The sequence below is a fragment of the Corvus kubaryi genome, unplaced genomic scaffold (genome assembly GCF_017639235.1).
Source record: "Corvus kubaryi isolate FWS band 111438036 unplaced genomic scaffold, C.kubaryi_AGA036_p1.0 37353, whole genome shotgun sequence".
Lineage (NCBI taxonomy): Eukaryota > Metazoa > Chordata > Aves > Passeriformes > Corvidae > Corvus > Corvus kubaryi.
The window spans coordinates 69,500-93,061 of NW_024581115.1; the positions used below are offsets into that span (position 1 = coordinate 69,500).

At 39.7% G+C, this 23,562-nt stretch overlaps 1 protein-coding gene across 3 annotated transcripts in view; it reads left to right on the forward strand.

Moving 5' to 3' along the window:
- The window catches only part of SMURF2 (SMAD specific E3 ubiquitin protein ligase 2), a 60,072-nt gene that overhangs the window by 18,423 nt on the left and 18,087 nt on the right, over positions 1–23,562 (forward strand). For all 3 annotated transcript variants that reach the window (XM_042032252.1, XM_042032251.1, XM_042032253.1), the window contains 6 exons: positions 9,151–9,189; positions 10,715–10,823; positions 17,615–17,748; positions 17,931–17,996; positions 21,684–21,768; positions 23,020–23,103. In XM_042032252.1, coding sequence (XP_041888186.1) covers positions 9,151–9,189; positions 10,715–10,823; positions 17,615–17,748; positions 17,931–17,996; positions 21,684–21,768; positions 23,020–23,103 — 517 coding nt within the window. The remainder of the gene's footprint in view (positions 1–9,150; positions 9,190–10,714; positions 10,824–17,614; positions 17,749–17,930; positions 17,997–21,683; positions 21,769–23,019; positions 23,104–23,562) is intronic.

Consider the following 23,562-nt stretch of genomic DNA (forward strand, 5'->3'; position numbering starts at 1 on the left):
GTGTTACTTCTGCTCCTTTCTCACTGAGCTGTGGCTGGAGCCCTAATTTACAAAGAGCCCTGAGCATGGTTTATTTTGTATCATTCAGCTTTAATTTTCACATTTGGTACATAGCTAAAAAAAAGCAAACCAAACTCAACTTTTTTTACATCTACTTACTCAATTTAACTTGAATTAATGTGAATCTCCATGAAAGAGACTTCTAAACCTTCCTGGTAGGATTTGCAGTGCCTGGGGAGGGCTGCTATCTTCATTGCAAAAGTGGCAGCATAATTTCTTTCCTTTACTTCTTGAGAGGCATATCAAATAAACTGGACACATGAATAGGGTGGGTGACGTGTGTGGCAGCGAGCCCATCGCAGAATGAATCTAGGAAACGTGAATGCATGAGCTGCTCGAAGGAAGAATTCAATGGTTTGGGGGGTTTTGTGTTTTGTTTTACTTTTGGCTTGGAGTGGAGTAAGGGAGGAGAAGTGGAAAAGGAAGCCTTTTGTTTACAGTGAAACAATGCTGTGAAGCAGACATCGTGATGTAAAAACAGGAGTCTAAACATGGCAAATCTTGGCGGGCTCCATCTGGCCACGGCCACAAGTCACTCAGCCGTCCCCGGCACAGACTGCTGGAGTCTGGAGTCGCTGTCGTATCATCCTTCCCTTACGGGAATTTAAAACAACCTTGGAGACTCTCTTCCAGAATTTTATTATTGCATGACATTAATGATTTATTGGCTTAACTGTTTCTACCCAGTGATGCATTGCATCTTTGTTATCTCTGATAAATGTCTGATGTTTTCATTTGGATTTTAACCTCCATGAGTTACATTATATGCAAGTTATATGGGTCTGGAATTCTAAATCTAGTCACAGCACAGCCTATTCTTGTGGAGAACTTAGAGTGAATCTGTTGAACAGAAAATGTACTGGTTTTGTGTTAGGTTCTGGCATCTTTCGCAGTAGTTTACATTATATTACATTATTAGGGCATTTGTCACTTTTGGATATCCATATTGCTGTTTGGTGTTTGAATGCTGGTTATCGTGGGTTTGTTTGTTTAGTCCCACAGGAAAAATTCTGTTTTGTTGAGACACGGGTTTCTCACTGACAATGCTTATAATGTATGTGATCCTTGGAAATGGGTTTCACTTTACATGTAGTATATTAAGGATTTAGCATCTGGCTTGTGTTGAAGTTGAACTTACAGAAATGTGTTTATGGGAAAATTTAGAATTGTAACAATTAGTACTAAGGAAATTCTTGCTAAAAGTGCTTTTCTAGTACTATGTTTATACCAATGCATATTTTAATTGAGTTTATTTTAAAGCTGTCTACCTTGTGTTTGGACATCAGCCTAGCAGTGATGCTTTTATATGTCACTTAGAATATTTTTTTGCAACCTGACATGTTAGTATTAAATAGCACTTTAAAAATCCATTAGTACTTTTGAACTGTTCTAATGCTTATTCTTAGAATCGTGTACCAATTCTAACTTGTACTAAGTTTGCATTCAATTTAAATGAGATGTATAGGTCTGTAAGAGAATTAGAAATTAGTTTCCTACCAATATAAGCTGTAGGTGTGCTGTGAGGCAGCTGTGCCTGCTGAAGAAGTCACCCAGTCGTCCTGCCTCCCATAGTTTGGGAGCAGAAGGGATCATGCGATGGAGCTCCTAATTGACATCAGAAAAAGATACCCAGGTGAAGAAGCCTAATCATGGTGTTTGGGGTGTACCTGGCTGCTTGCCCTGCAGCTCTTCTGCTGCAGAGCCAGGGATCCAGGGGTGGAGGAGAGTGATTGCCTTGGATCTCATTGAGCAGAGTGTGTCTGAAATCAGCATCAGCTTGTCCAGTGTCCTTGGGTGAACTGGGCTTCCCTGTGCTGGCATATGGCACCTGCAGCTCCGTGTGCTGCCTCTACTGGGCCCTGGAGGGGGTGTAATTTGGAGTGTTAATTAGGGTAACGCTGAATTTTACAATGCAGTACTGGGGAAAATAATGATCCTACCATTCTATGTGTGTGTACGTGTTTTGTACTGACTCTAGTTTAGAGCTCATTGGGTTATTTTGAATTTCTGGTGCTTTGTGAGACCCAGAAAAGAGCAGCTGTCCCTAAGTAAAACAGAGCAGCCTGGAAACAGCTGTGTGTGTACTTGCAAGAGAAGTGCTTTTTTGTGTTGTAGTTCTGCATTTCTGAGTGTGCTCTGAGAAATGGAAAAGCTGAATGTTTAAGGAGAAGATGGTGTCTCTAAAAACCTGAAGGGTGTTAGCTGGTAATTTTGGTATATTGGTAGCAAAATCTGCTTTTTAACTTAATTTTATTTTTAATAAAATACATTTCTGGAGCTGCAAAACAGAGGCAAGAGGAAAAACTATGTCTGCATTAAAGTGAAAATATTGGGCATTTTATTTTTAGAGCTGAAAGCTCTTATAAGGGTATGGGGTGCACTTCTCCTGCACAACTGCAAGAAGGGCAGCCTGGCTGATCCTCCCTGCTCTGCAGCCATGTGCTTCTGCCACTTCCTTTGCGGCAGGTTTGCAGATAGCGTGACTGCAGGATAAGTCTGTGCAGCTCTAGGAGCCAACGGTGAACTAATCCATCTCCCCAGAAGGTTAATTTTCTGTTAAGCCAGTTCAGCTTCCTGCTCTACCTTGTATCCCTGTGCTTGCTAGACCTGCTTTGAGGGAGGAACAGCTGCAGCCCCCCCTGTACTGTTGGGTGCAATATGAAACCTTCCAGCACGCTCCGATCACCGATCCTGCTTGGAATAATGGTCAGCTGCTGTGTTCTGACCCATTTCATGCTGCAAATTGACTCCAAACCCCTGTGCACCTGTAAAACACACTATTTGTTAGGCTTGCCTGCCTTTGTGTGTCCCTTCTTGACGATAATTGATTGCAATCTTCAAAAATGCAGGAATTTCATTAAGCAAAAGTAAACTCTTAGTTTTAGGGTCACATTCTGTCACATTTTGTTCATCTGCAGAAAAAGCACCTTTCAAAGGAAATGGAACCTTAAAAAAATCCTCAGAGAGATTAACTGTAAAATAAAACTTAATAGTTGGGGTAAACAATTTTATTTCTAAATCTTAATGGAGGAAGTTATTACCTCAACAGCTGTATTTGCAAAATCCATATGGCGTTACTTACAGCTCTTTATTCAATAAATAGTTGAAGACCTCCTGTTTTATATCTTCCCATGTGGGAATTCAGGCAGGTACAGGGAGGGAATGCAAGCAGAGAAACGTAAGTTTCTTGTGAGCGTGCCAACAATGGAAGAAACCAGTAGGTTTAAAAACTTGTTTAAAAATGTTTAAAGTATTGAGCCATCCTGCTGGAACCTGTGCACGGTGTGCTGTTTGCCTGTCACAAATGCCATTTCTAAAAGAAATAAGTGAATTTGAAAAGAGTTTTGTACTATGTGGAGAAAAGTACGTCATGTCAGCCTTAAGTTCAAACACCCGAGCAATTTCTGGGTCCCAGGGGCAGCTGTGAAGGCGAGGAGGGGCGTGAGTGTGGCTTCATTTGCCTCTCTCCCTCCCCCAAGCAGGCTCATTCCAATCAGCAGTGTAATTGGAATGCAACCACAGTCTGGAGGAGGAAGGGGAATTTTTGGCAAGGAGAGGCAGAGCAGTTGGGAACTTTACTCAGATTAAAGCATAGACGACCATTCATTATCAGTACAACACACATTAGCAACAGTGTAGCATTGTGTTTCTACAGCTGGGACTTATTTTGGTTATTGTATTGCCCTGCGTAGAACATGCAAACAACTGGGATCTGATCACAAAACCCAATGCTAATGGCTTTCAGTAAAAGATGGTGTTTCTGTAGGGGAAGAAAGACTTGTCTTCAAAATGAGCCATTGTGGTAAAAATTGATAGGCAGCCTGTTGCTCTCCCATGTGTTACATATGTTCTTGAACAAGTGCTTTTTCTGGGAGAAAAACCCTCGGGGAAAGAAATAACCAACAGGAATTATAATGTTAAAACTGTTGGTTGGATTCAGAAGGCTGAACTTGTTCTTCTGTGGTGATGACACAAAAAGCTAGAAGATTAGAAAACATAATCTTAGCTTTGGACCGAGTGCTTTCCTCCCCATGACTGTGGAGCTGTCTGTTGACAAAGTGTTGGTTCTTATGGATGACTAGCATGGAATGGGGGGGTTCTACTGAGTCATGTACAGACTTAAGTGTGTTGATTGTGTGTTTCCTTCTGCATCTGGTGTGCTCACTTCCATGGACATTCATGATTATTTTTATTTTCTTACCTGTCTTCCTTAATCTTTCTTTGATAGTATTGGTGTGTCTCAAATATACACATTTAAAAACTACTTACTTAAGATGGCTTAAGCAATATTATTTTTAACATAGGAATTTTAAGACTAATATGTTTCTACAGCGATTGTCTACAGCTGTAGCCCTGAGGTGTTTGTACCTCACGCTGCTGGGTATAAACACATTTAAACCTTGTAATTTTTCATAAATCAAGAGGTGCATTTTAACAGGTAACTGAGAGTGTACCAACATGCAGATAATGTAACACTAAAACCTACCTGTGAGGTAAAGTAGTGGTGTTCCTGTTTTGCAGGTGAATCTGGTGAACAAGTTGGCTGTAAACAGTTTGATACAGGTGGGAAATACCCATGAGGGTTGAATACACAGCCTTTAAATGTCCAGGTTCTCTGAATTCACGTTTCTTCCCTTCTTATGTTGCTTCCTCAGCACTCATTCTGGTGTTTTCCAGCCTTTGGAGGTGAATAGATCATTGAAGACTCTGAGCTCAAGTCTCAGAGGTGGTGATTCTGTGAAATCTCATAGATCTTTGAGTTTTTGCTTGTTTTCAGCACAAGCTTCCTACGCTGGAGCTCTCCCTTTCCACTTCATGGGCTTCATGTTCTTCCCTCTAACTGTGGAGACCTGGTGTTACTGATATACTTATTATTCTGAAATAAACATACTTTTTAATACTTATAAAAATAGTGGTAATGTATAACATAGAATACCTTCTGTAAGAACAGCTTGATGTCATTAAAATTTTGATTTTTTTGTAAAAATGGTTCCAAAGTAAGCAGCAGTTGTAACAAGAGTTCTTCAGTAACTAGCAAAAAGAATAAACAGAGTTCAGAAAATGAGAGAGAAATATTTATCTTTCTATAAAATTCACCTTTTCAATAGTCACAGTTCCTTTCAATTTTTATGTGAGTTCAACCAATTATTGACCCCCTCTATAACTGCATGTAAATTTTAATAGCTAAGACATAGATTATAGGGGTTTGGGATACTAAATATTTTGCATTTACTTGGAATAGTTAAATTATTTTTCAATAAACCATTCTTTGTCAGTCACAGGAGTAATAAATCAGAAAAAGGAAATTGGCAAATGTGATTCACTTAATTCCTGTTTTTGAATATTTGTGGACGGTGTAGCAAAGCTGTCATAGAAGGAGACTGGGTAGCTTATAACATTATGCGCTTTTCATGTTTCTGTGAGCAGACCTGAGTAGCGTATGTTAGAATGAGATCATAAAGCACGAACAAAAATATTTAATGTATGTATACTATGTAAAATTGATGTGCTGTTTGTCTTGGCACATATATATTGGAATATTAATGTTCTCTTTTCTGTAGACTACCCAGGAAGTCAGTAATAAACACGAAACATAGTTATCCATTGACTCACTGATTCCCTGTAATGAATATTTTATCTACACATGTGTGCTAGAAGCCATTAATGTCATTTGATGATGCACTTACAGTACCACACGCCCCCTCTTTTTTTTCCAAGCCAAGGTCACTATATCCAGCCATTGGTTTGCATTCTAGTTCCAGTGCAAGTTTAAATAGCTTAACTTTTTTTTCAAAATAATTGTAACAAAAAGTGCCTTAAAAGAAGCACATCCAAATAATAAATAACGGTGCCATCGTGCCTCCAGAGGATCCATTAGCGGTGGGGCTGTGTAGATCTGATAGTGGCGTACGTTGGGTCCAGAATCATCAGCACTTTAACTTGGCTTTGTCAAGGGAAAGAAATCTCCCTCTAGTTCTTTCTGGTTTTTGAATCTTTAGCTCAAATTGAACCTAGGATAGAGGACTCTAAGATAATTAAGTCCCATGAGTTTTGTGAGAATCATTGCCTGGATAAAGAGGAGACCCTGGCAGTGACCTGAAGTGAAAGGAAAAAGCTGCAGCAGATCCCGTGCTGCTGGACCACGGGAGAGCCTGCTTGGGAGAGGGTCTGTCTGAATGCCTAGTGGGAAAAGCCTCAGCCACAGCCTTCAGTCAGCCATGAAATATAAATCCATAGGAAGCCGAACTTCCTTAGTTTTTGTTCTCAAGGAACTAATAATCAGCTGGTTATCAGAATATCCAGAACAGGTTTTAGTACAGTGTTGAAACTGTTAGAAAAGTGGAGCATAAACTCTGGTACTTTTCCCACCAGTGGGAAAAGTTTTGTCCAGAAAAGTCCTGGGATAGATTAGAGCTCTGTGTGTGGAAGAAGATTGTTTCACTTTGAGCTGAGCTGATGCTCCTGGGACCTGGGCTTTTTCACCTAGAAATACCTGGCAGAGAGGGCGTTGTTAATGGAAGCTTTCTCAGCATCTCTCCTGTTTTGTTAACCTGACAAACCCAGAGTGGGTTGACATCTGACTTGCCTTAAATGTGGTTACTAGAGAGGGAAAAGTCGAGCCAAAAATATTAGTTTGTTCACTCGTGGGTAATTGTTGGGGAAGCAGTTATTAGTCTGTGTGCTCTGCGTGTGCCCAATCTTACAAAAATGAGACTTCAGTTAAATTGCATTGGCAGGCTTGCTTTATTTTTGAAAAGAAATGTTTGTAATTAGTTAACCTTACAATTTCTCTCACAAGAATAGTTGAACCTCTTTTGTCTTGGACATTATACAGTTTCAGGAACACCCTGTGTGGCTTGCTGTGCTGTAGATGTATTTTGACTTAACTATTGGATTTAAAGCCTACAGCTTCACTTGACGCTTCCCATTACTTGTAATGGGTGAAACTGTGACAATAATTGTATATTTTTTAAGATACTTTAAAAACTTGCCATCTGTATAAGCATCTATTTTACGTGAAGCTTTTCACCACTAGATGAATGGTGGCTGGTGACCAATAACCTATTGCAGTTCTTGGGCAGATGATGTCTGTTGTGTTACCACTCATCTGAGGATATTCTTGGTGTAATAAAATCTTAAGGAGCTGCAAAAGCAGTTTTCTATTACCTCTTTTTTTCAAATGCCTTTAGGTTGTTGTCAATATTCTGGGTAGTGTAAACTTCCAATTGTTGGGCACGTGGAAGCCTTTGGTAACTGTATTTTTATCACACCATCCAAAGAACTGTATTTGATTTTTGGAGCAGACAGTGATGTGACAGTCTCTTTTCTACATGTACTTGAATGCTGAGTATCAGAAATACCTAAAACTTTTGGCTCTCTATTAGTGTTTTACTACTGTTGACTGTTTAGATTGAAATTATTGGGTGAAAATCCCTTAAATGGAGCTCTGCTTTAGGACTACCAGTATTTATTACTTTTATCATCTTTTAAAAACCCCAGCAACTACCAGTGTGGAACCAGGCACTTCTTTTTCAGGTTAACAGTGTTGTTAGCAGCCCCTTTCATCAAACTACTGTTCTGAAATTTTCCTGGGAACTTTTATGTCTTTTTCGTGTGGGATAGGTCAATGTGAGCGGATTGTTCTATGATTCCCTGTAGCTACTGATAGGCATCTCTTGTGTTTATGGAGGGCCAAAACTCCTTAGCAGAGTTGTAGCCAGATTTTACAGTGCTGAATTCTCATGGAATTGGAATCCCCGAATTCCCATTCATTAAAATCAGGATCTTTATGAATGTAAAAATTGGGAAAACATGAATTCCATTATTTAGACTGTCCAGGGTGGTGTTTCTCTGCCCTGGCTGTGGAGGTCTTCATGGGGAGTGCTCATGGATTGCCTCTGCTTGCTTTCATTCAGGCAGGGGGGGATCAGGAGTCTTGCAGGATCAGTGGGAGGGTATTCTGGGGGGAAAAGGATGACCAATGGTGTTTGGTTTTAAGTAGTGCCCGTGGGATGTGATTATTGGATGCACTTTTGTGTCTTTTCATTTCCTGGCATTAATAAATATTGGCGATCTCATGGGAAAAATATCCAAGGGAATCATATAGTGAGGAATCTCCTGCAGCAGCCGGTTCCAACCAAATAACTCTCCCCACTCCCCCTTTTTTTTTTTTTTTTTTTTTTTTAATTACTAGCTGTGGGAATTCATGCTTTTGCTCAATCCCCAAGAATCCTTTTGTGTTATCAGTAAATATTTTAATGTTTCACAGGGGAATCTAATATTTCCTGCTTACTAAACCTGTGATAATAGATAAGCATAGTAGTTGAACAGTGGTGCAATTTGTGAAGAGAAGTCTTCGTTGTGTACCTTGGCACCTTTATATGAAATTTGTCCCCTTTGACCTTTTATTTATTTATTTATTTAAATGTATTCTCATAGGTGATTGTTTTCCCGCGGGTATCTTTAGCTGACAAATGCAGATGTTCCTCCCTTTTAATTTAAACAAACAAAAAAAGCCTGAAACAATTATCAGCTGCTACAAATAAAAGATATCTTTGGAACCATCAAAACTCTGGCTTTAGAAGTTAGTGTGCTCCACCCAAATGCTCTTCAGGTAAAACCTTTTATTTATTACCATGCAGGATAACAGAAAAGCCTTGGCTGCCTAATGTTCTGTTTTTTATTATCAAAGAAGCTTTTGCTGGGCTATAGAACTGAACATAAGCCCCTGCTTGTGTCCCAGCACTAATTGTGGTGAACCAGCTCCAAGCCCCTCTCTGGTGAACTCACAGTTAGTAAAACAGTTGAGAGGGGGGAAAAAAAAAGGCATGTGAAACTACTGCCTGAGGAAACCATGGCCATCTCACCTCCACTGTAATCTGCCTTGTGGTAAATTGCCAAAAGATGACACTTCCAACTCAGCTTTCAGGAATTAATTTGCATGACAATATAAATGAGGAAGGAGCACAGTTAATTTATGTTCATTTTATTTTAAGCAGGATTTGCTGGAATGCTGGACAGGTAAAATAACTTCTTTTTTTAAAAGTTGGCGATCAGTAACTGAATTTTGTATTTCTGTTTTTCTTGCAGTACTGTGTGCAAAAAACTTGGTGAAAAAGGACTTTTTCCGTAAGTAGTTGTTAAGTTTTATACATTTATTTCTAGATGGAACAAATATTATGCAAGTTCTATAGTCCAGTGTTTGCATGTGATCATTATATTAAGATATTTGCAGTACGGGTACTGAGGGCTTTGATGTTTTATTTCAGGGCTTCTGTTTTTGCCTTAGGTGACACTCATCACAGAACCATAATAATAATTAAAACACTGACACATTCTCTCTGTTTTTGTGGGAGTGGGAAGTGAATTTACCCACTCAGGCAAATTATGTGTTTTTCAAATTTAGTATCATATATTTATTAAGTTGTTTTTCATACAAGAACTTTTTGTTAAGCAAACGGATGTACTCCTTAATTATTAATAATCACCTCATAATATAGACATACTCTGAAATTATATTTTAATTAATTTTAATAATGTTTTGAAAGAAGTTCTAAGTAGATGAAGGAGGCAGAAAGGAATGCCATTGTCTGTGTCCTGCATGCACAGATCACCTGCCTGCCACCTCCCACCTGGGAGGAGAAGGAATTCAGAAGAGCAGACCTGAGCTTTGAAAAGAATTTGAAGAGGCAATGATCCAGAATTATACTGTGATTTGAGATACTTCTAAAACTTTGCTTATATCTGAATTTCTGTATTGATTGCAAGTTTTTGGGTGTTTAACAGTTTGATCATGCCTGAAAAAAACTCCTGAGGATCTGAAGTGTGTGGTGCTGAAGCACAGATGTCCCAAGGTCCCACTCCTTTGTCCCCCACTTGTCCCAAGGCCTCTGCTGCCTGACCAGTTCCAGCTGAGTCACCTGAGGAAGTGCAACTGGTGCAGAATTGCACCTCAGCAAATGTGATTAACGTTTCCCCACCTTAGTTCCTCCAGCTGACTCACAACACTGGATGAGGGGAGGAATGAATTAGTGTAAAGGCAAAAGGGACAGGACCTGGGGCATCAGTGGTGGGCCCATCCCTTGGTGTCAGTTCAGCACAAGGTGCTCTGTTTCCATCCCTGGCTCTGGAGTTCAGCACCATCTTTACACTGATTTTTAGTGTTCAGATGAACTTGTGTTCAGTGTTTCTGAGCTGGCAGCAAATGGAACACAAAGCCAGCAGTACACCAAGTAGATCCCAAAAGCAAGAATAACCTGTTACAGGCAATTTTCTGTTACACCAGTATCAGCCAAAGTAATGACTGTGATTTGATCTTAAACATAAAAAGAATGTAAATCTGTTTTCTGGCTTCTTTGTATACTGAGAATTTACTCAAACCTGAATTAGGAAGATTAAGGAGTTTAAATTTTTTTTTCTGAATGTGTTTGACTTACACAACTTTTTCTTAGTCCATATCAGTGAACTAAATTGCTAATGTACCCATTTCCTTTGTTTAATACATCATGTTATTCCCATTCTTTAAGTAGGACTCTCATTTATGAATAAAAGGCAAATAAATCTTCAAATGAAAGATTAAATAATTGAGCAGTGATAAAGGACTTCAAAGCATCCTGATCCACTTGCTAGCTTTTTTTTCTTTTCTTCCTGTTAGGACTTCCTGACCCCTTTGCTAAGGTCGTGGTGGATGGATCTGGCCAATGCCATTCTACAGATACTGTGAAGAATACACTTGATCCAAAATGGAATCAGCATTATGACCTGTAGGTGGTAACAGTGATAACCAAAGGTTTGAAGTGAAATCCTCTAAAGTACACAGACAATGTCAGATGTTCATTATCCTGTCTTATGTATGGCTTGGAAAGTATCCCAGAGTTTATTAGTTTGAGTGAAAAGTACATGTAGCAAAATTCCACTTTCTCCTTTACCTCAAAATTTAAACACTACACTTGTTTTTCTAATGCTGATGTCTGCAGCATACTTTACATGGACTACAGCATTGTTTTATTGTGGTATTTTCATGTTAACACTTCTGTAAAATGAAGCAAGTAATTGACAGTATTTCTCTCAAGCTGCTCTTGATGATATTTTTGTCTGTTGTGGTGCTACAGTATCTTTGTCTGTGTGCCTTTTGTTTCATTTTCTCTCTTTTCTGTCATTTTCTGTCCCAAATGTTGTTCTCACTCTGAATTATTGTTATCATCACTTGAGCACCTTTTGGTGCTTTTGAGCAGTAGAATCAGTATGGCATATACATGTCATGGTGTTCCTCTCTTTCTAAAGCATAGACTATTTCTGTACAATATAAGTTATTAAAGCTTTAATTTTTATGTAAGTCTCTGTGTTTGTGCATGCTTTATTTTCCTTATCTTCTATTTTTTATCTTTTTTCTTGGGATGAAAGATGAGGAAGAGAAATGAACTGTTTTGCGTGATTGTATTCTCCTGTTCTGATCTGACTTTTTCCCCATGGCTCCATTCCCTGTCCTATATTATTAGAGACTGTTTGAACATACTTAGGTTAACTTTGGCCATCACCAAACCTGCAACAAATCTGGTATTGGTACACAGACAATTTCTTGTCCCTCTTTTTCCCGGTGCAGAAAAGCAGCTTGATGGGTCTCACAGCAGAATGTGGAAGGCCTGGTTTAAAGTCATGTCTTGATCTACTCCTTATTTGAATATCCAAGACTAAATATGCAAAGTCAATGTTCATGATGTGTTAGTACAGAATACAGAACATTTTCTTCACTGCTTAACAAAATATCATGGCAGTTTAGTGAAATAATAATATTATAGTTTTATTATTCAAACCCAGTCCAAGCTTAGATTCTGCATGTGAGACTGTAATTCATATTAATGAGAGAAATGGATACCAAATTAATTTTAACTTCACGTATAGCAAATGGCTCTCTTTTCTATTGAAAGAATTCTAAGTTAATTTGATTTTTTTAATGTTACTAAACCTATCAAAATGTTGATTTGTACAGAATGGAGGTTTCAGGCATTTGCTGTTCCATGTGCTCTCCAAGGATCAGAGTAGAGCTAAGGAGAAAATCCCTGAAACCGAGCACAGACTTTTATTGTTTTTTAGTTAGGTGGGTCTGTTAATGAGCATTAATGCACAGCTTTACAGGGATAGAAGGTGGAAAATGCTGCCGGCATGGCTGTGTGCAAATCCTTCTGTAACCTTTGTACAGCTGGGGAAGAGACTCTCCTGCAGGAGGAAGGTGGGCATTGTTTGGCACTTAGTCCACTGTGAAATTCTGTGTGGAAGATGTCAAAATTCTGTGTGGAAGTCACTGGCTCCCTGTGACTGCCCCAGTACTGGCCAGTTTGAAGTGCTGTGGGACTGTGGAGTCATCTGGAGTGGCTGTAAAGGATGCTCAATGCTCCATGGGCTGATGATTTGATTCCCTTGTGGAGAAAAGGAGCGGAGGACATGGGAAATGAAGGAGGATGTTGATATGCAACACGAGTAATGGAAAAAACCAGTAAAATCTTTAGGAAAAATTCCTTTCTGGTTATAACTTTTAAGGAGGGATGAAGAGAAGGTATTTTTAGGTTGTTTTATAGAACAAGCCGTGGTTGTATCTGAATCTGAATCTTTCCAAAACTGTGATTGCAATCCACAAGATATTATAAAAAGCAGAGAGAGAACAGGGGTTTCTGGCAGAATATTTTGCTCGAGCAGATTTGAAGCATCTCTTGCTGGATTGTCCAAAGGAATTTAGACTTGTGTGAAGGATGGTGGTTTGGGTTTTTTTTCTTGTTTGCAGAGGAAGTCCCCCTAAAAAATAGATTTTGTTATATTAGTGTATTGTTTTCAATATAAAATGTTGTCCTGTAGGGAAAACTACTTTGATTCTGGCTGTTGACAGAACCCTGATGACAGAAGTATATCCAGTATTTCTAATCCAAAGTAAAATTTAATGTTGTGTCAAGCTTTGTTATTTGAAAGTAATCCTTTCTCTCTCCAAATTTTCTTCATAATAATTTAACCCCTTCTATTGTCTCACCTGTTATTCCTATCTCTATGGAAATGTATTTCCATTTATAAACATCTGTCACATTATCTTCACTTCCTATTTAAAACAGCAGTAAAAGGTTAAATCTCTTTGGTACAACAACTCACTGCCTGGCTATTATTGTAAGGTAATTTCTTACTGTATAATATACCCAGTGTCAGGTCTCAGCTTTTCATCTGCACCAGATATTAAGATACTTTTTTCATGTATCATATGATGGCAAATGCAAATGGCACAGTCAGATGGAGCTGTTGTAATATATTTATGCAGTAATGTCTGAATTAAGTTGCTAATTCCAAGAGAATGTTGCGGCTTGCTAACCTGATGCAGCATAAGTAGATACTCTGTTGTATAAGAACTTTTTAAAAGGACTTCTGCAGTGTTATAAAGAGCAGAAAGGGGTTGGCTTTTGCCTTATGTGGTTCTTAATTCAGATCTTAGTGTGAAAAGGAAGTGGTTGAATTAGTGGCTTGGATTCTTCAGCCTAGATGGGTGTGTGTGTGTGTAGAGAGGGGGAATCTGGGAGACTTTCCAGAAAGAAATTGCTAAGTAGTTGCTGTCTGGATGTAGTTTAATGTCGGTAAAATACCATGCTTGCCCAGGATGTACTCCCCTTCCTTATTTTCAGTCTTGTTTGTGTTTTTGCTATTGTTCAGGCCTTTCCTTAGGGCTTTTGAATAACCAGACTTGACACATTTACAGACTTTCTTGCATTCAGAGCTAAATTACCTAAACCAGCAGTTCGGGAACTTAAATCCACTTTTTCTCTTCATTCCCCTTTCTTCCCTACTGCAGTAGCCAGATCTCTCCTACATTCCCCTGCCCAGTCTGCTCCAGCCTCCCCAGCAGCCTCTGCCCTTAAGGCACAGCAAGTCACATCGTCCCTTTCTCTCTGAAAGGTATTTGTACCGTAATCTCCACCAAAAGCTGCTTCTGGTACCAGTTTTACTCTCTGCCCTTCAAGTCCTCACCCCCAGGCTCCGGCATGGACTCTTCTCCTTTGTGATCTCTCTCAGATGAAACCTCCCACAAGTAACTCCTGCTCTTCTCAAAATCTCCTCACTGCAGGTTCTAGTGTCCTTTGGTGCCTTCGCATCCTCAGGCTGTTGTGGTGTCCGGGCAGAATCACTTTTCTCCCCAGTCCTCTGACTCTATTTTGCCTAGTTACTGCTAACGATCCTGGATTTTTCTCCGGGAGAGAAGGCAGCAGCTCTGCCTAGTGCTGCTTTAGACAATCCCATCCTGGATTAGGCTCCTAAAGAGCCATCAAACAGCTCTGTGCAATTGCTTTTCCTTCTCCACATGGTGGTTGAGGCCAGTTGGATGAAGCTGGATGCCCTTTGCAGCAGCCAGTGAGTACCACGTGTCCCTGCTCCACTCCTGTTACTTTCCTGCCTCAGCCACAGTCCCTGGCAGGTCCTGGTGACCATCCGAGAGGCTCAAACACCCTTCAGTTACTGCCAGAGATGAGCAGTGCCAGGAGCGAAGTGAATGAACATGGGAGAGAAAAAATTGGGGTGCTGTTTTTCATTCTGTCTCTTCACACCCTCCTCTCCTCAGTCTGAAAGAAGCTGGTAACTCGAAGCAGAACACTGAGATTATATTAGAAAAAAAATCAGAAATGGGAAAATGGAGAAACAAACCAAGTAGTTCATCCAGGTTGTAAAAACAGTCTGTGTGACAGCATGGATTAGAAATAGGGAATTCCTGGCTTCCAAACCTGAGTTCATACCTCGTGATGCTGCATTTTTCTCTCTTTCTGGAAGGAGTATGTCTGGCTTGTGATCAGGAAAAGGTGTGTTTTTTCAGGAATATTTTTTCCACTTTCTTCATTCCACATTTCTCCAGCGAGCTGGACTCTTCAGGGAAAGTGTATGTAATGCCATGGGGATGAAAAGTCACTTGATACCAAACCTTCCTAAGTGGTCGACAAAATAACAATTGTCCCTGTGTTTTAAATTTTTATTAAAATAATTTAGAGGTTTCTAGTAAGGCATGAATTTGATTTTTTTTCTTAGAAGTGGAAGAGTAGGGAAATTAAAATTTCTGAACATGCAGTTCTTAACCAGAGCCCTAATTTTAAAGGTTCTGAAAATATGGAAGTTAACAAAATGTCTGTGCAATTGAATTTCTGTGTTTCCACTTCATTAATACTAATCCTGTTATATCTGTTGAAATACTGAAGCTGTGGAATAGATATTGCTGATAGGATAGAGGGAAAAAAGAAATATAAGCTCCAAGAACTTTAATTATGAGGAGGAAGAGAGAGTCATCCAACGAAATGGGGTGGGGGGGAGTTTTTTTTTGTGTCTGGTTTGGTTTATTGCACTTTATTTTTTGGAACATACTTTTTAAATAAAAAATAAAATTCCTAGATCAGGCTTTTATGTTGGAACTTTGTTGATGTAAAACAAATGTAACTTATCCACCAAATGAATTGGAAGTGTCAACTTATCCTATTGTCACTCTCTAAATACAACTATGAGTTTTCATGCCTGAAATGATGCAGAAATATAGATGAAACATTTTGCTGTAAAGCCAACTAGATGTTACTTAACTATTTGTTTTCTTCCTTTATTAAAAAAAGAGACATTTTTATTTGGAAAAATGAAGCTTGTCTTGCTTGTTTTCTTTAAAAGTGTGAACCAGCCCAGGTTTTTGGGTGCAAAAAACAAGAGTAGGTTATAGTGGCATGTGGAGTCCTCACCTGCTTGGTGTGGATGGTGACTGTTCATCCCAACCCTGAGAACCTCACCCTAAAACATTACAGGAATTCTTGGAAACTGTTGTGTATTCAGCTCTTCTACGTATTATTCAAACTGTTCTGTTATGAAATTGTGTTTAACCATATACCTTTGACTTTTTTAAAGCAACAAGGAAAACTGGAAAATTCAAGACAGGTCATGATAAGTCTTTTATTTTTAAGTGCACCTAAATTGTTCTCATAAGAATTTATTTTAAGTACATAAAACATTGTAGACTGCAACTGTGCACGTGATTACCCATCTTCATCTTGTTTCTTTATGCAAAATTGGCATTGTCAAGGTTGTAAGGCCAAAAATCTGACCTATGTTATACAATCAGTTTACTGTTCAAAAAACTTTGGGGCTTTTTAATGTGAAGTTTGTGTTTTGTTTGGGTTTGTTTGTTTTTGTATAAATGTGCAGTGGTTACTTTAAACCATCAGGCTATTCTGTCTTCTACTTCTTGGATCAGTTGCTGTCTGCAGGTAGGAAAAAGAAGTTGTAAAAGTTCTGCTTTTTGGAAAAGGAAAAATGGGAGAAGTGTTAACCTGATCACAGCTGTAATTTTAAGCCATGCCAGTTAGTTCAATTATTTGGTTTGCCAACCTTGACAGTATCATTTCTATCTTTATGAAAATATTAAGATGTTTAAAAGCCAATAAAGCCACAGTCAATGGGGAGATGTATTTAGACATTGGTTAATCAGTTTTCATTCAAAAACAAACAAAAAAGAAGCACTTGAAACTAAATTAAGGCCAGAATTTGTGGTCTGGGAAGAGAGAACTACAAGCAGTTCTTGGGATCTAAGCCATAGTTACAAATTCATTTCCTTCAGTTTGAAACAGCCATAATAATGCAGTATTGGCAATGGGTGGTTTCTCTTGAGTGTTTTGAAATTGTCCTCTGAAAGTTTTGAAAACAAAAACGAGCTCACGAAGTAATTGTCTCTGAAGAAAAAAGCTTCAAACAAAAAAAGCGAAAGTAAAACAGCCTACAGTGTCCAAATTTCTCCAAGGCAATGAACAGAGATCCAGGTTTTGCCAAGCATGTCTGTGGGAATGCTGCGAGGAGACAGTCCTGGTGTGAGCAGGGGCAGGAGGGGAACGTGGCACATCCCAGCTAAAACCCTGTGTGAACACTTGTCATGGCTGTGATGTGTAATGTATGTCCCAAACATACTTTGCTGAGGGTAAATCAGCCTCCAGGGCTTGGTTAACTGCAGCTGTGTGATGGCTTGGCCTGACATCGTCCTGGGTGCTCGGAAGCACCTGCAGGGGGGTCCCTGCATTCCTGGTGTTTGGAGGAGCAGCCCCTGAAGAGCTTGTGGCTCCTGTCCGGGTGCTGGGGCTGCTGTCCCCGCTCCCACTGATCCCAGACACTGCTGGTATGCCATGAGCATTGCCCTCCCTTGGGATAGGCTGAGCTGGGGCACAGAGCTGAGCATGTTTGTGGCTGCTTGGAGAGCTGAGGTCGAGGGCCAGCCTGCAGCCTGCTCATGTTGCTGTTAGAACAGATTTTGGTTGGGTCACATGAATGCCTTCTCCCAGAATCAGGTTTTTAGGGCAGTTTGTGTTCAAGTGAGCTCCTCCATGAGACATGCTTCCATTGAAGTACAGTGTGTACATCTTACCTGCAGATGACATGCTCTCCCTTGCCATTACAGTGTGTGTTAAATTTTTAATATAGTGGTTGATGATCTTTTTCCCCCCAAGGTGATTTCTGATGCATCATCAAAGTGTTCAGTAAGTGCCATTGACAGTACTGTTTTTTCCACGTTTTTCAGATATATTGGGAAGTCGGATTCAATAACAATCAGTGTGTGGAATCACAAGAAAATTCATAAAAAGCAGGGAGCTGGTTTTTTGGGTTGTGTGAGACTTCTTTCAAATGCAATCAACCGCCTTAAAGACACTGGTTGTAAGTAAGCTAAGGACAAGTTTCTTCTTTCAGCCCAAGCTTGCATGCACAGACTTTTAAAGAATGACAGTTAATTGGGTTTTTGCTGGGTTTTATAAAGCTTGTGTATTCCAGTTGGTTTGGTGGTTTGTGATGGTGTTTGTTTCATTGTATGATTTATACCTTGTGCCCTCATTTTGTAGATCAGAGGCTGGATCTGTGCAAGCTTGGGCCAAATGACAACGATACTGTTAGAGGACAGATAGTAGGTGAGTAAAGGTTTTTATCTTTTAGTTCTCTTTTTATCTTTAGTTTCTATGGTAGCTGTAGAAATACCCTTCCTGTATGTCAGTTTTCTATACTGAATTCTCCTGTGTACTGCCAGAGCCATTTGGACCTCAGGCTAGAAGTATGTAGGCAGAGAATTAAAAAAAATTCCAAACACCAAACGAAAAACCAAAACAAAATGTTCAAACCACCAAAATAAAACCCCAAACCAAAGTATTATTATAAGTGTTGGGGCAAATAAGACCATAGGTAATAAAAAAATTTATTTAGGAAGTTTTTCATTTCACTGTAAAGAATGGTGGCAGTTTGAACTGAGTATGAGCTCTCTGTGAAAAACTGACTACAAAATTCTTTGCCATTGAGAGCTCCAGCAAGGTTGTGCTGGGTTTTGGGAAAGTGTGAAGTATCTTGCTTACAAGCAAGTAAAATTGCTGTCTGGCATGACTTGGTCAATTAATTCTGTGTTTTCATGGCTTATTAACAAGTCTGTCACCAACCTCAGTAACTGTGCTTTGTCATTCTCTGAACTTGTACACTTTAAATAACTTAATTAAAAAGAAGCTGGCAAATTGAAAAGCAAGTATCCACAAAAAACTTCATAAACACTCTCTTCTGGGTGCCTTCTCAGTTCTTTGTGATGGCAGCATTTCCAATAGGTCATTTAAGTCAAAAGTTGGTCAGGATAAGGAAGTTCTTTATTTTTATAGCAAGACGTTACTGACAATATTTGGACATGATGTAAAAAGAAAAGTGAATTTTTATGCTCAGTTTTACGTTCAGTTCCTAGTTGAAATGATATCCAAGGAGTGCTTCTGTCAGCCAGGGAACACCACTGAAATATCAGTCAGCAAATAAGTGTGTTTGTTTGCCTCCTTCAGAGTGCTCTGTTGAATAGCACCTGTGACTTTTTGTGTTGCCTTAACCAACTGTCTCCATCTGATCTTCAAGTGCTTGCATTAAGATAAGAATGTGGTGGCACAGGAGAGTCAAATGATGGTAGAAATGTGGAATTGTAAGTGCATTGCTGACACTTCAGGCTGTTCTTGATTAACTTTTCCACATGAGCTTGTATGGAAGAGTAAAGGATAAATCAGTCACTTTTCTGGGTGTGTTTTGTTCTGGGTTTGGTTTGCTTGCTGGGTTTGCTCCAGTGTACTGGTCCCCTGAGCATCCCTGTGTGTGTGTGCAGCTTTGTTTGTGGGGTGCCTTTGGAGAGGAGGCTGAGCTGGATGCACAGGAGAGCAGGTTCAGGGTGTGCTGGGAGCAGGGAGCTCCATTCTGCTCACACCATGGAGCAGGGACTGTGCTCTCATGCTGCCCTCCAGAGTATGAACTCACACCCTGGTCAGCATGGCTGGAGGATGCTGCTGTTCATTAAAGGGAAAAAAAAAACCAAACCAAAAAACCAAACCAAAAACCCCTCCCCAAAACAGAAAGGTCTGGGAAGGCTGTGGCAAATCCATTGCAGTGTGCAATGGCAAAGAGACTTCAGAGAGAACTGGTCAGAGAACTAGTCAGGGAGAAGTTGTCAAAACTAGTTAGCAGTGTGGGCGTAAACTAGACTGCCAGGTTGGCTTTAGCTGATGTGCCCATGAGAAGTGGTGCAGCCACAGCAGCACTGGCTCTGTTGGGATGCTGCTGGGGCTGTCCCTGAACACCAGGAGCTGTTGGATCGTGCACTGAACCTACAAAAAACCCCCTTGTCAGGTTACAGCAGAGACCCAGAGCAAATCAGTGTGTTCTGTTTTCTGTTGATATCATCAGGAAGGTTAAGTTTACTCAGTCATGGCTCTGTTTTAATTTAATGCATCCTTGGTAAGATTCCAGAGACTCCTGTCTTTTTTATTTTAGTTGTCATTATTAATCTTCTTATATTTTAATCTTTCTTTGCTAATGCAACTTCGTTGAGTGGATGAATGAGGCTGAGTAAAACTAGATAATTTCACTGCAGTAGCTGGATGGTGAAGAAATCTGGATTAAAAATAAGAAAAAAGAATAAGTTATAAATACACTCTCAGTTCTTCAAATTATAAACTCTCTTGAATTCGGAGACCATGCAAGATTGGAAACCAGTATTAAAATGTAATTGATGCCTTCAGCAGATGATAATCTTGAAAATCAAGTGCACAGTGGGTATGTCTTGGTACAGGGACTAAGGGGATCTTTATCTTAAATCCCTGGGTTATCTTCAAAGAGAGGAAGAAAGGGGGGCATTTTGAGCAATGGATCCAGGGGCACCTGAACTGTGTCTTAATCTTGCAGCTCTTCTGTGCCACCACTTTATTTCTGATGTGGCAGTGCAGAAAAAAATGAGCCCTTATTACAAAATGAAGCTGTGCACAAATTTTGGTCCTCACGTAGGCAAAGAGAAGGTAATTGCCTTTGTTTAGTTTAATTTCTGTCTGTGTGTTTTGCTTGCCAAACCTTGCCTAACTGCAGTGGTGTGAACTTGTAGTGTGTGGGGTTGTGGCAGAATAAATACATCATCCAATTTTGGTTTGGTTGAATTTAAAGGTGTCTTTCCCTCTAAGAAGTTGTTTTGTAATGTTAGTGTTCATGGAAGAGTAGGGGGTTAATACGGATTAGGAACGCAGCAGTGCACCAGGGCTCCCTGGGTTGGTCTGTTGAATTCTAAGCTTCAAAACATGTCGTTGTTGAAAATTTGGGGACTCAGGCAAAATCTGCCAGTTCTGCTCCAACTTTTTAAATTTTGTGATCTTTACAAAAGTTTGGTTGCATCCAGGTTAAGGTCTGTAAGATCATTTCACTGCATGTATAAATTGGACTTGAAGACAGTTGACCAGAGGTACATCAGTGCCACCTCAAGAAATGTGGGCCACAGCACGTATTTGGATTTTTAAGCAATTGTTGTATTGTTAAGGGCATAACAAAACATCAGAAAACCACCCCAACCCTGCAGCAATACAAGTATAATAAATTATCAGATTGGACACTTGCAAATTGTGATACTGGGAACAAAAGCAGCCTAAAAAAAATCTTTGTTTTCATAATTGCAGTACAAAAGCTTCAGGCATAAATACCCATTACAATGAATCATGTGAAAAAAAAAAATTAAAAGTGAAGCAGTTTTGGTGAGGGCAAGCAAGGGCTTTTCAGGGCGCTTTGTGTGAGTTGCATTTGACTTCTTACCACTGGTGTTAAAAAGTAGCCAATAAACCAAACCTGAAGTGCTTCTAGCAGTTACATTTTGCCTGGTTTTGTGTTTGTGTGCATGTATGTGTATTGAAACCCATGGGCACACAAAATACCAGAGTCAAAACCAGGGAGGAATTCCTTATTTTAGCTCTTCCTATTTAGAGTTCTGTTGGCCCTGTCCCTGCCATGCCTGAGGTGAAGCACCCCACTGCCACCAGCTGAGTGTCATAATTCATCTCAACACACACAATTAGTTGCAGTTTCACAGTTCACTTCCTTTTCTGCCTTAACTTGCACTCATATTCCTTAAGCTAACTTTTTTGAAGATGTAGAGAATTCCATGTATGAAAGCACACAGTTCCTGTGCAACCATCTTTGATTTGTGAGAAAGAAAAAATATCCAGAACATGTCTCAGCTTAGTCCTCCAAGTTGTACCAATTCTCTTTCAAATGTAACCATAATTTTGCATTCAGGTGCCACATCTTTAATAATTCTTTTATTATCCTAATAGTCAGTCTTCAGTCCAGAGACCGAATAGGCACAGGAGGACAAGTTGTGGATTGCAGTCGGTTATTCGATAACGATTTACCAGATGGGTAAGCTGACATCACTGTGATGTAAACACAAATACAGCTCATACAACAGACTTCTACAGTAGTGAGGAGTCAGTGTGAAAATAAATTACTTTAAATCTTGCACTTAGAGTTCTGCAGTTCTGCATTCAGAACAGGAGCTAAGCAAGCTGGGATACACAGAGCAGTTGACAGTTTGGTTGTTGTCTTATCTCCACTTGGAAAAGGGGAGGTGACGTATGTAAATAAATGCTTTGAAAAATAACTTGTCTAAGAAAACATGTATTTCGAATTAAATCACGGCCAGCAAAGTGACCTATGCATGCAGTAGTTCTGTAGCTAGGAAGTGACCACAGGACCTGGCTGCCCTTCTGCAGCACTGTGCAAAGGTATAGATCCCCTGTAATAAACATGGATCACTTGTTCCATGCACCTCTTAGTGAAGAAAACATGACTGGAAAGGTACTGCAGCCCAAGTTCTTGCTTGGCAGGGTTTAGGATTCTGGTTTGTCCCTGTGAGAGTTAATGACATCATTATCACCTTAAACAGTTTTGCAAACACAGGAAAATGGTCTGGTTTAGGTTCTGGTGCTGTCAGCAACTTCTTCAGAGAAAACACAGACTTTCTGAATGTGATTCTTGGCAGGTAAAGACAGGAGTAAATTAGTTTTCAGAGAATAAATTTTGAAATGTAAATCATCATCCTAGTCCTTAACAGCATTCTTTTGTTAATTTGGAGTCCAGATAAGTCAAAAACATTTTTGAAAATGCTTCTAAATTTTCGCTTCAGAATGTTCCCCGCATAAAGATTGCTCACTTAATTGTGTGACTGCAAAATTTGCTGTACAGCCTCATGTATTTCAGAGTGCAAATTTAATAATAATTCAAAAATCACATTATTTGAAGCTGATTTTTAGTGAAAGCAAGTAGTGCATGAAGATGTTATGAAAGCACTTGTTAGAGTCAGTGGTCAAAAGAAGTTAAATGCATTATTAAACATGATGTTTCCAAGAAGTTTCTTTACATGGCTATTTGGATTTAATTAGAATTCAAGCAGTTATTGAATATGAAGGTGTGATACTGTTAATGATGTGCCTGGTTCCAAGGGAAGAATATGTTAAATCATTTCTGAGTTCAACTTTCAGTTGTTTCCTGTCACCTTGTTCAGCTAACGTGATTCATAGCAGTGTAAGTCTTCCTGAGCTGGAAATATTTTGTGCCCTGGTTTCCTGGAAATACCACTCAGTGCCTTATCTCTGCCTGTCTGAACTGCAGGTGGGAGGAGCGCAGGACTGCTTCTGGAAGGATCCAGTATTTAAACCACATCACACGGACAACTCAGTGGGAGCGACCCACACGGTAAGGAATTCCTTGGGAGACTGTGGGGAGGATGAAGTTTGATTACTGAGCAGTTCCAAGTGGCTCTGACAGGGGGATTGGATAGCTCATTCCTCTACTTAGTCACTCTGCACAAGCTGAATGCTTTGGTTCTTTAGCATCCTTCTCCTGCAGTCTGGCTAATATTGAACTCAGAAGATCATTCTGACTACTTTTCTTCCTGCCCTAATAGCAACATCTTTGCTTTCTTGTAGAGATGCTGTGGTAGAACTCTATAAATACAGACATTACATTTTGCAGACATTGTAAGTGGTGAAGAAGTGAGACCATGGGTAGCTGTCAGACATTGTTGTATGACCATGTAACTCAGAACAGTTATAGCCGATTGTGCTAGAGAGTGCTTGGAAATCACTGTGATCACTTTTTCTGATACCTGTGGATGTGTGTTGTGAAGCTGTTCTTCAAACCCCTTTTGCTGTT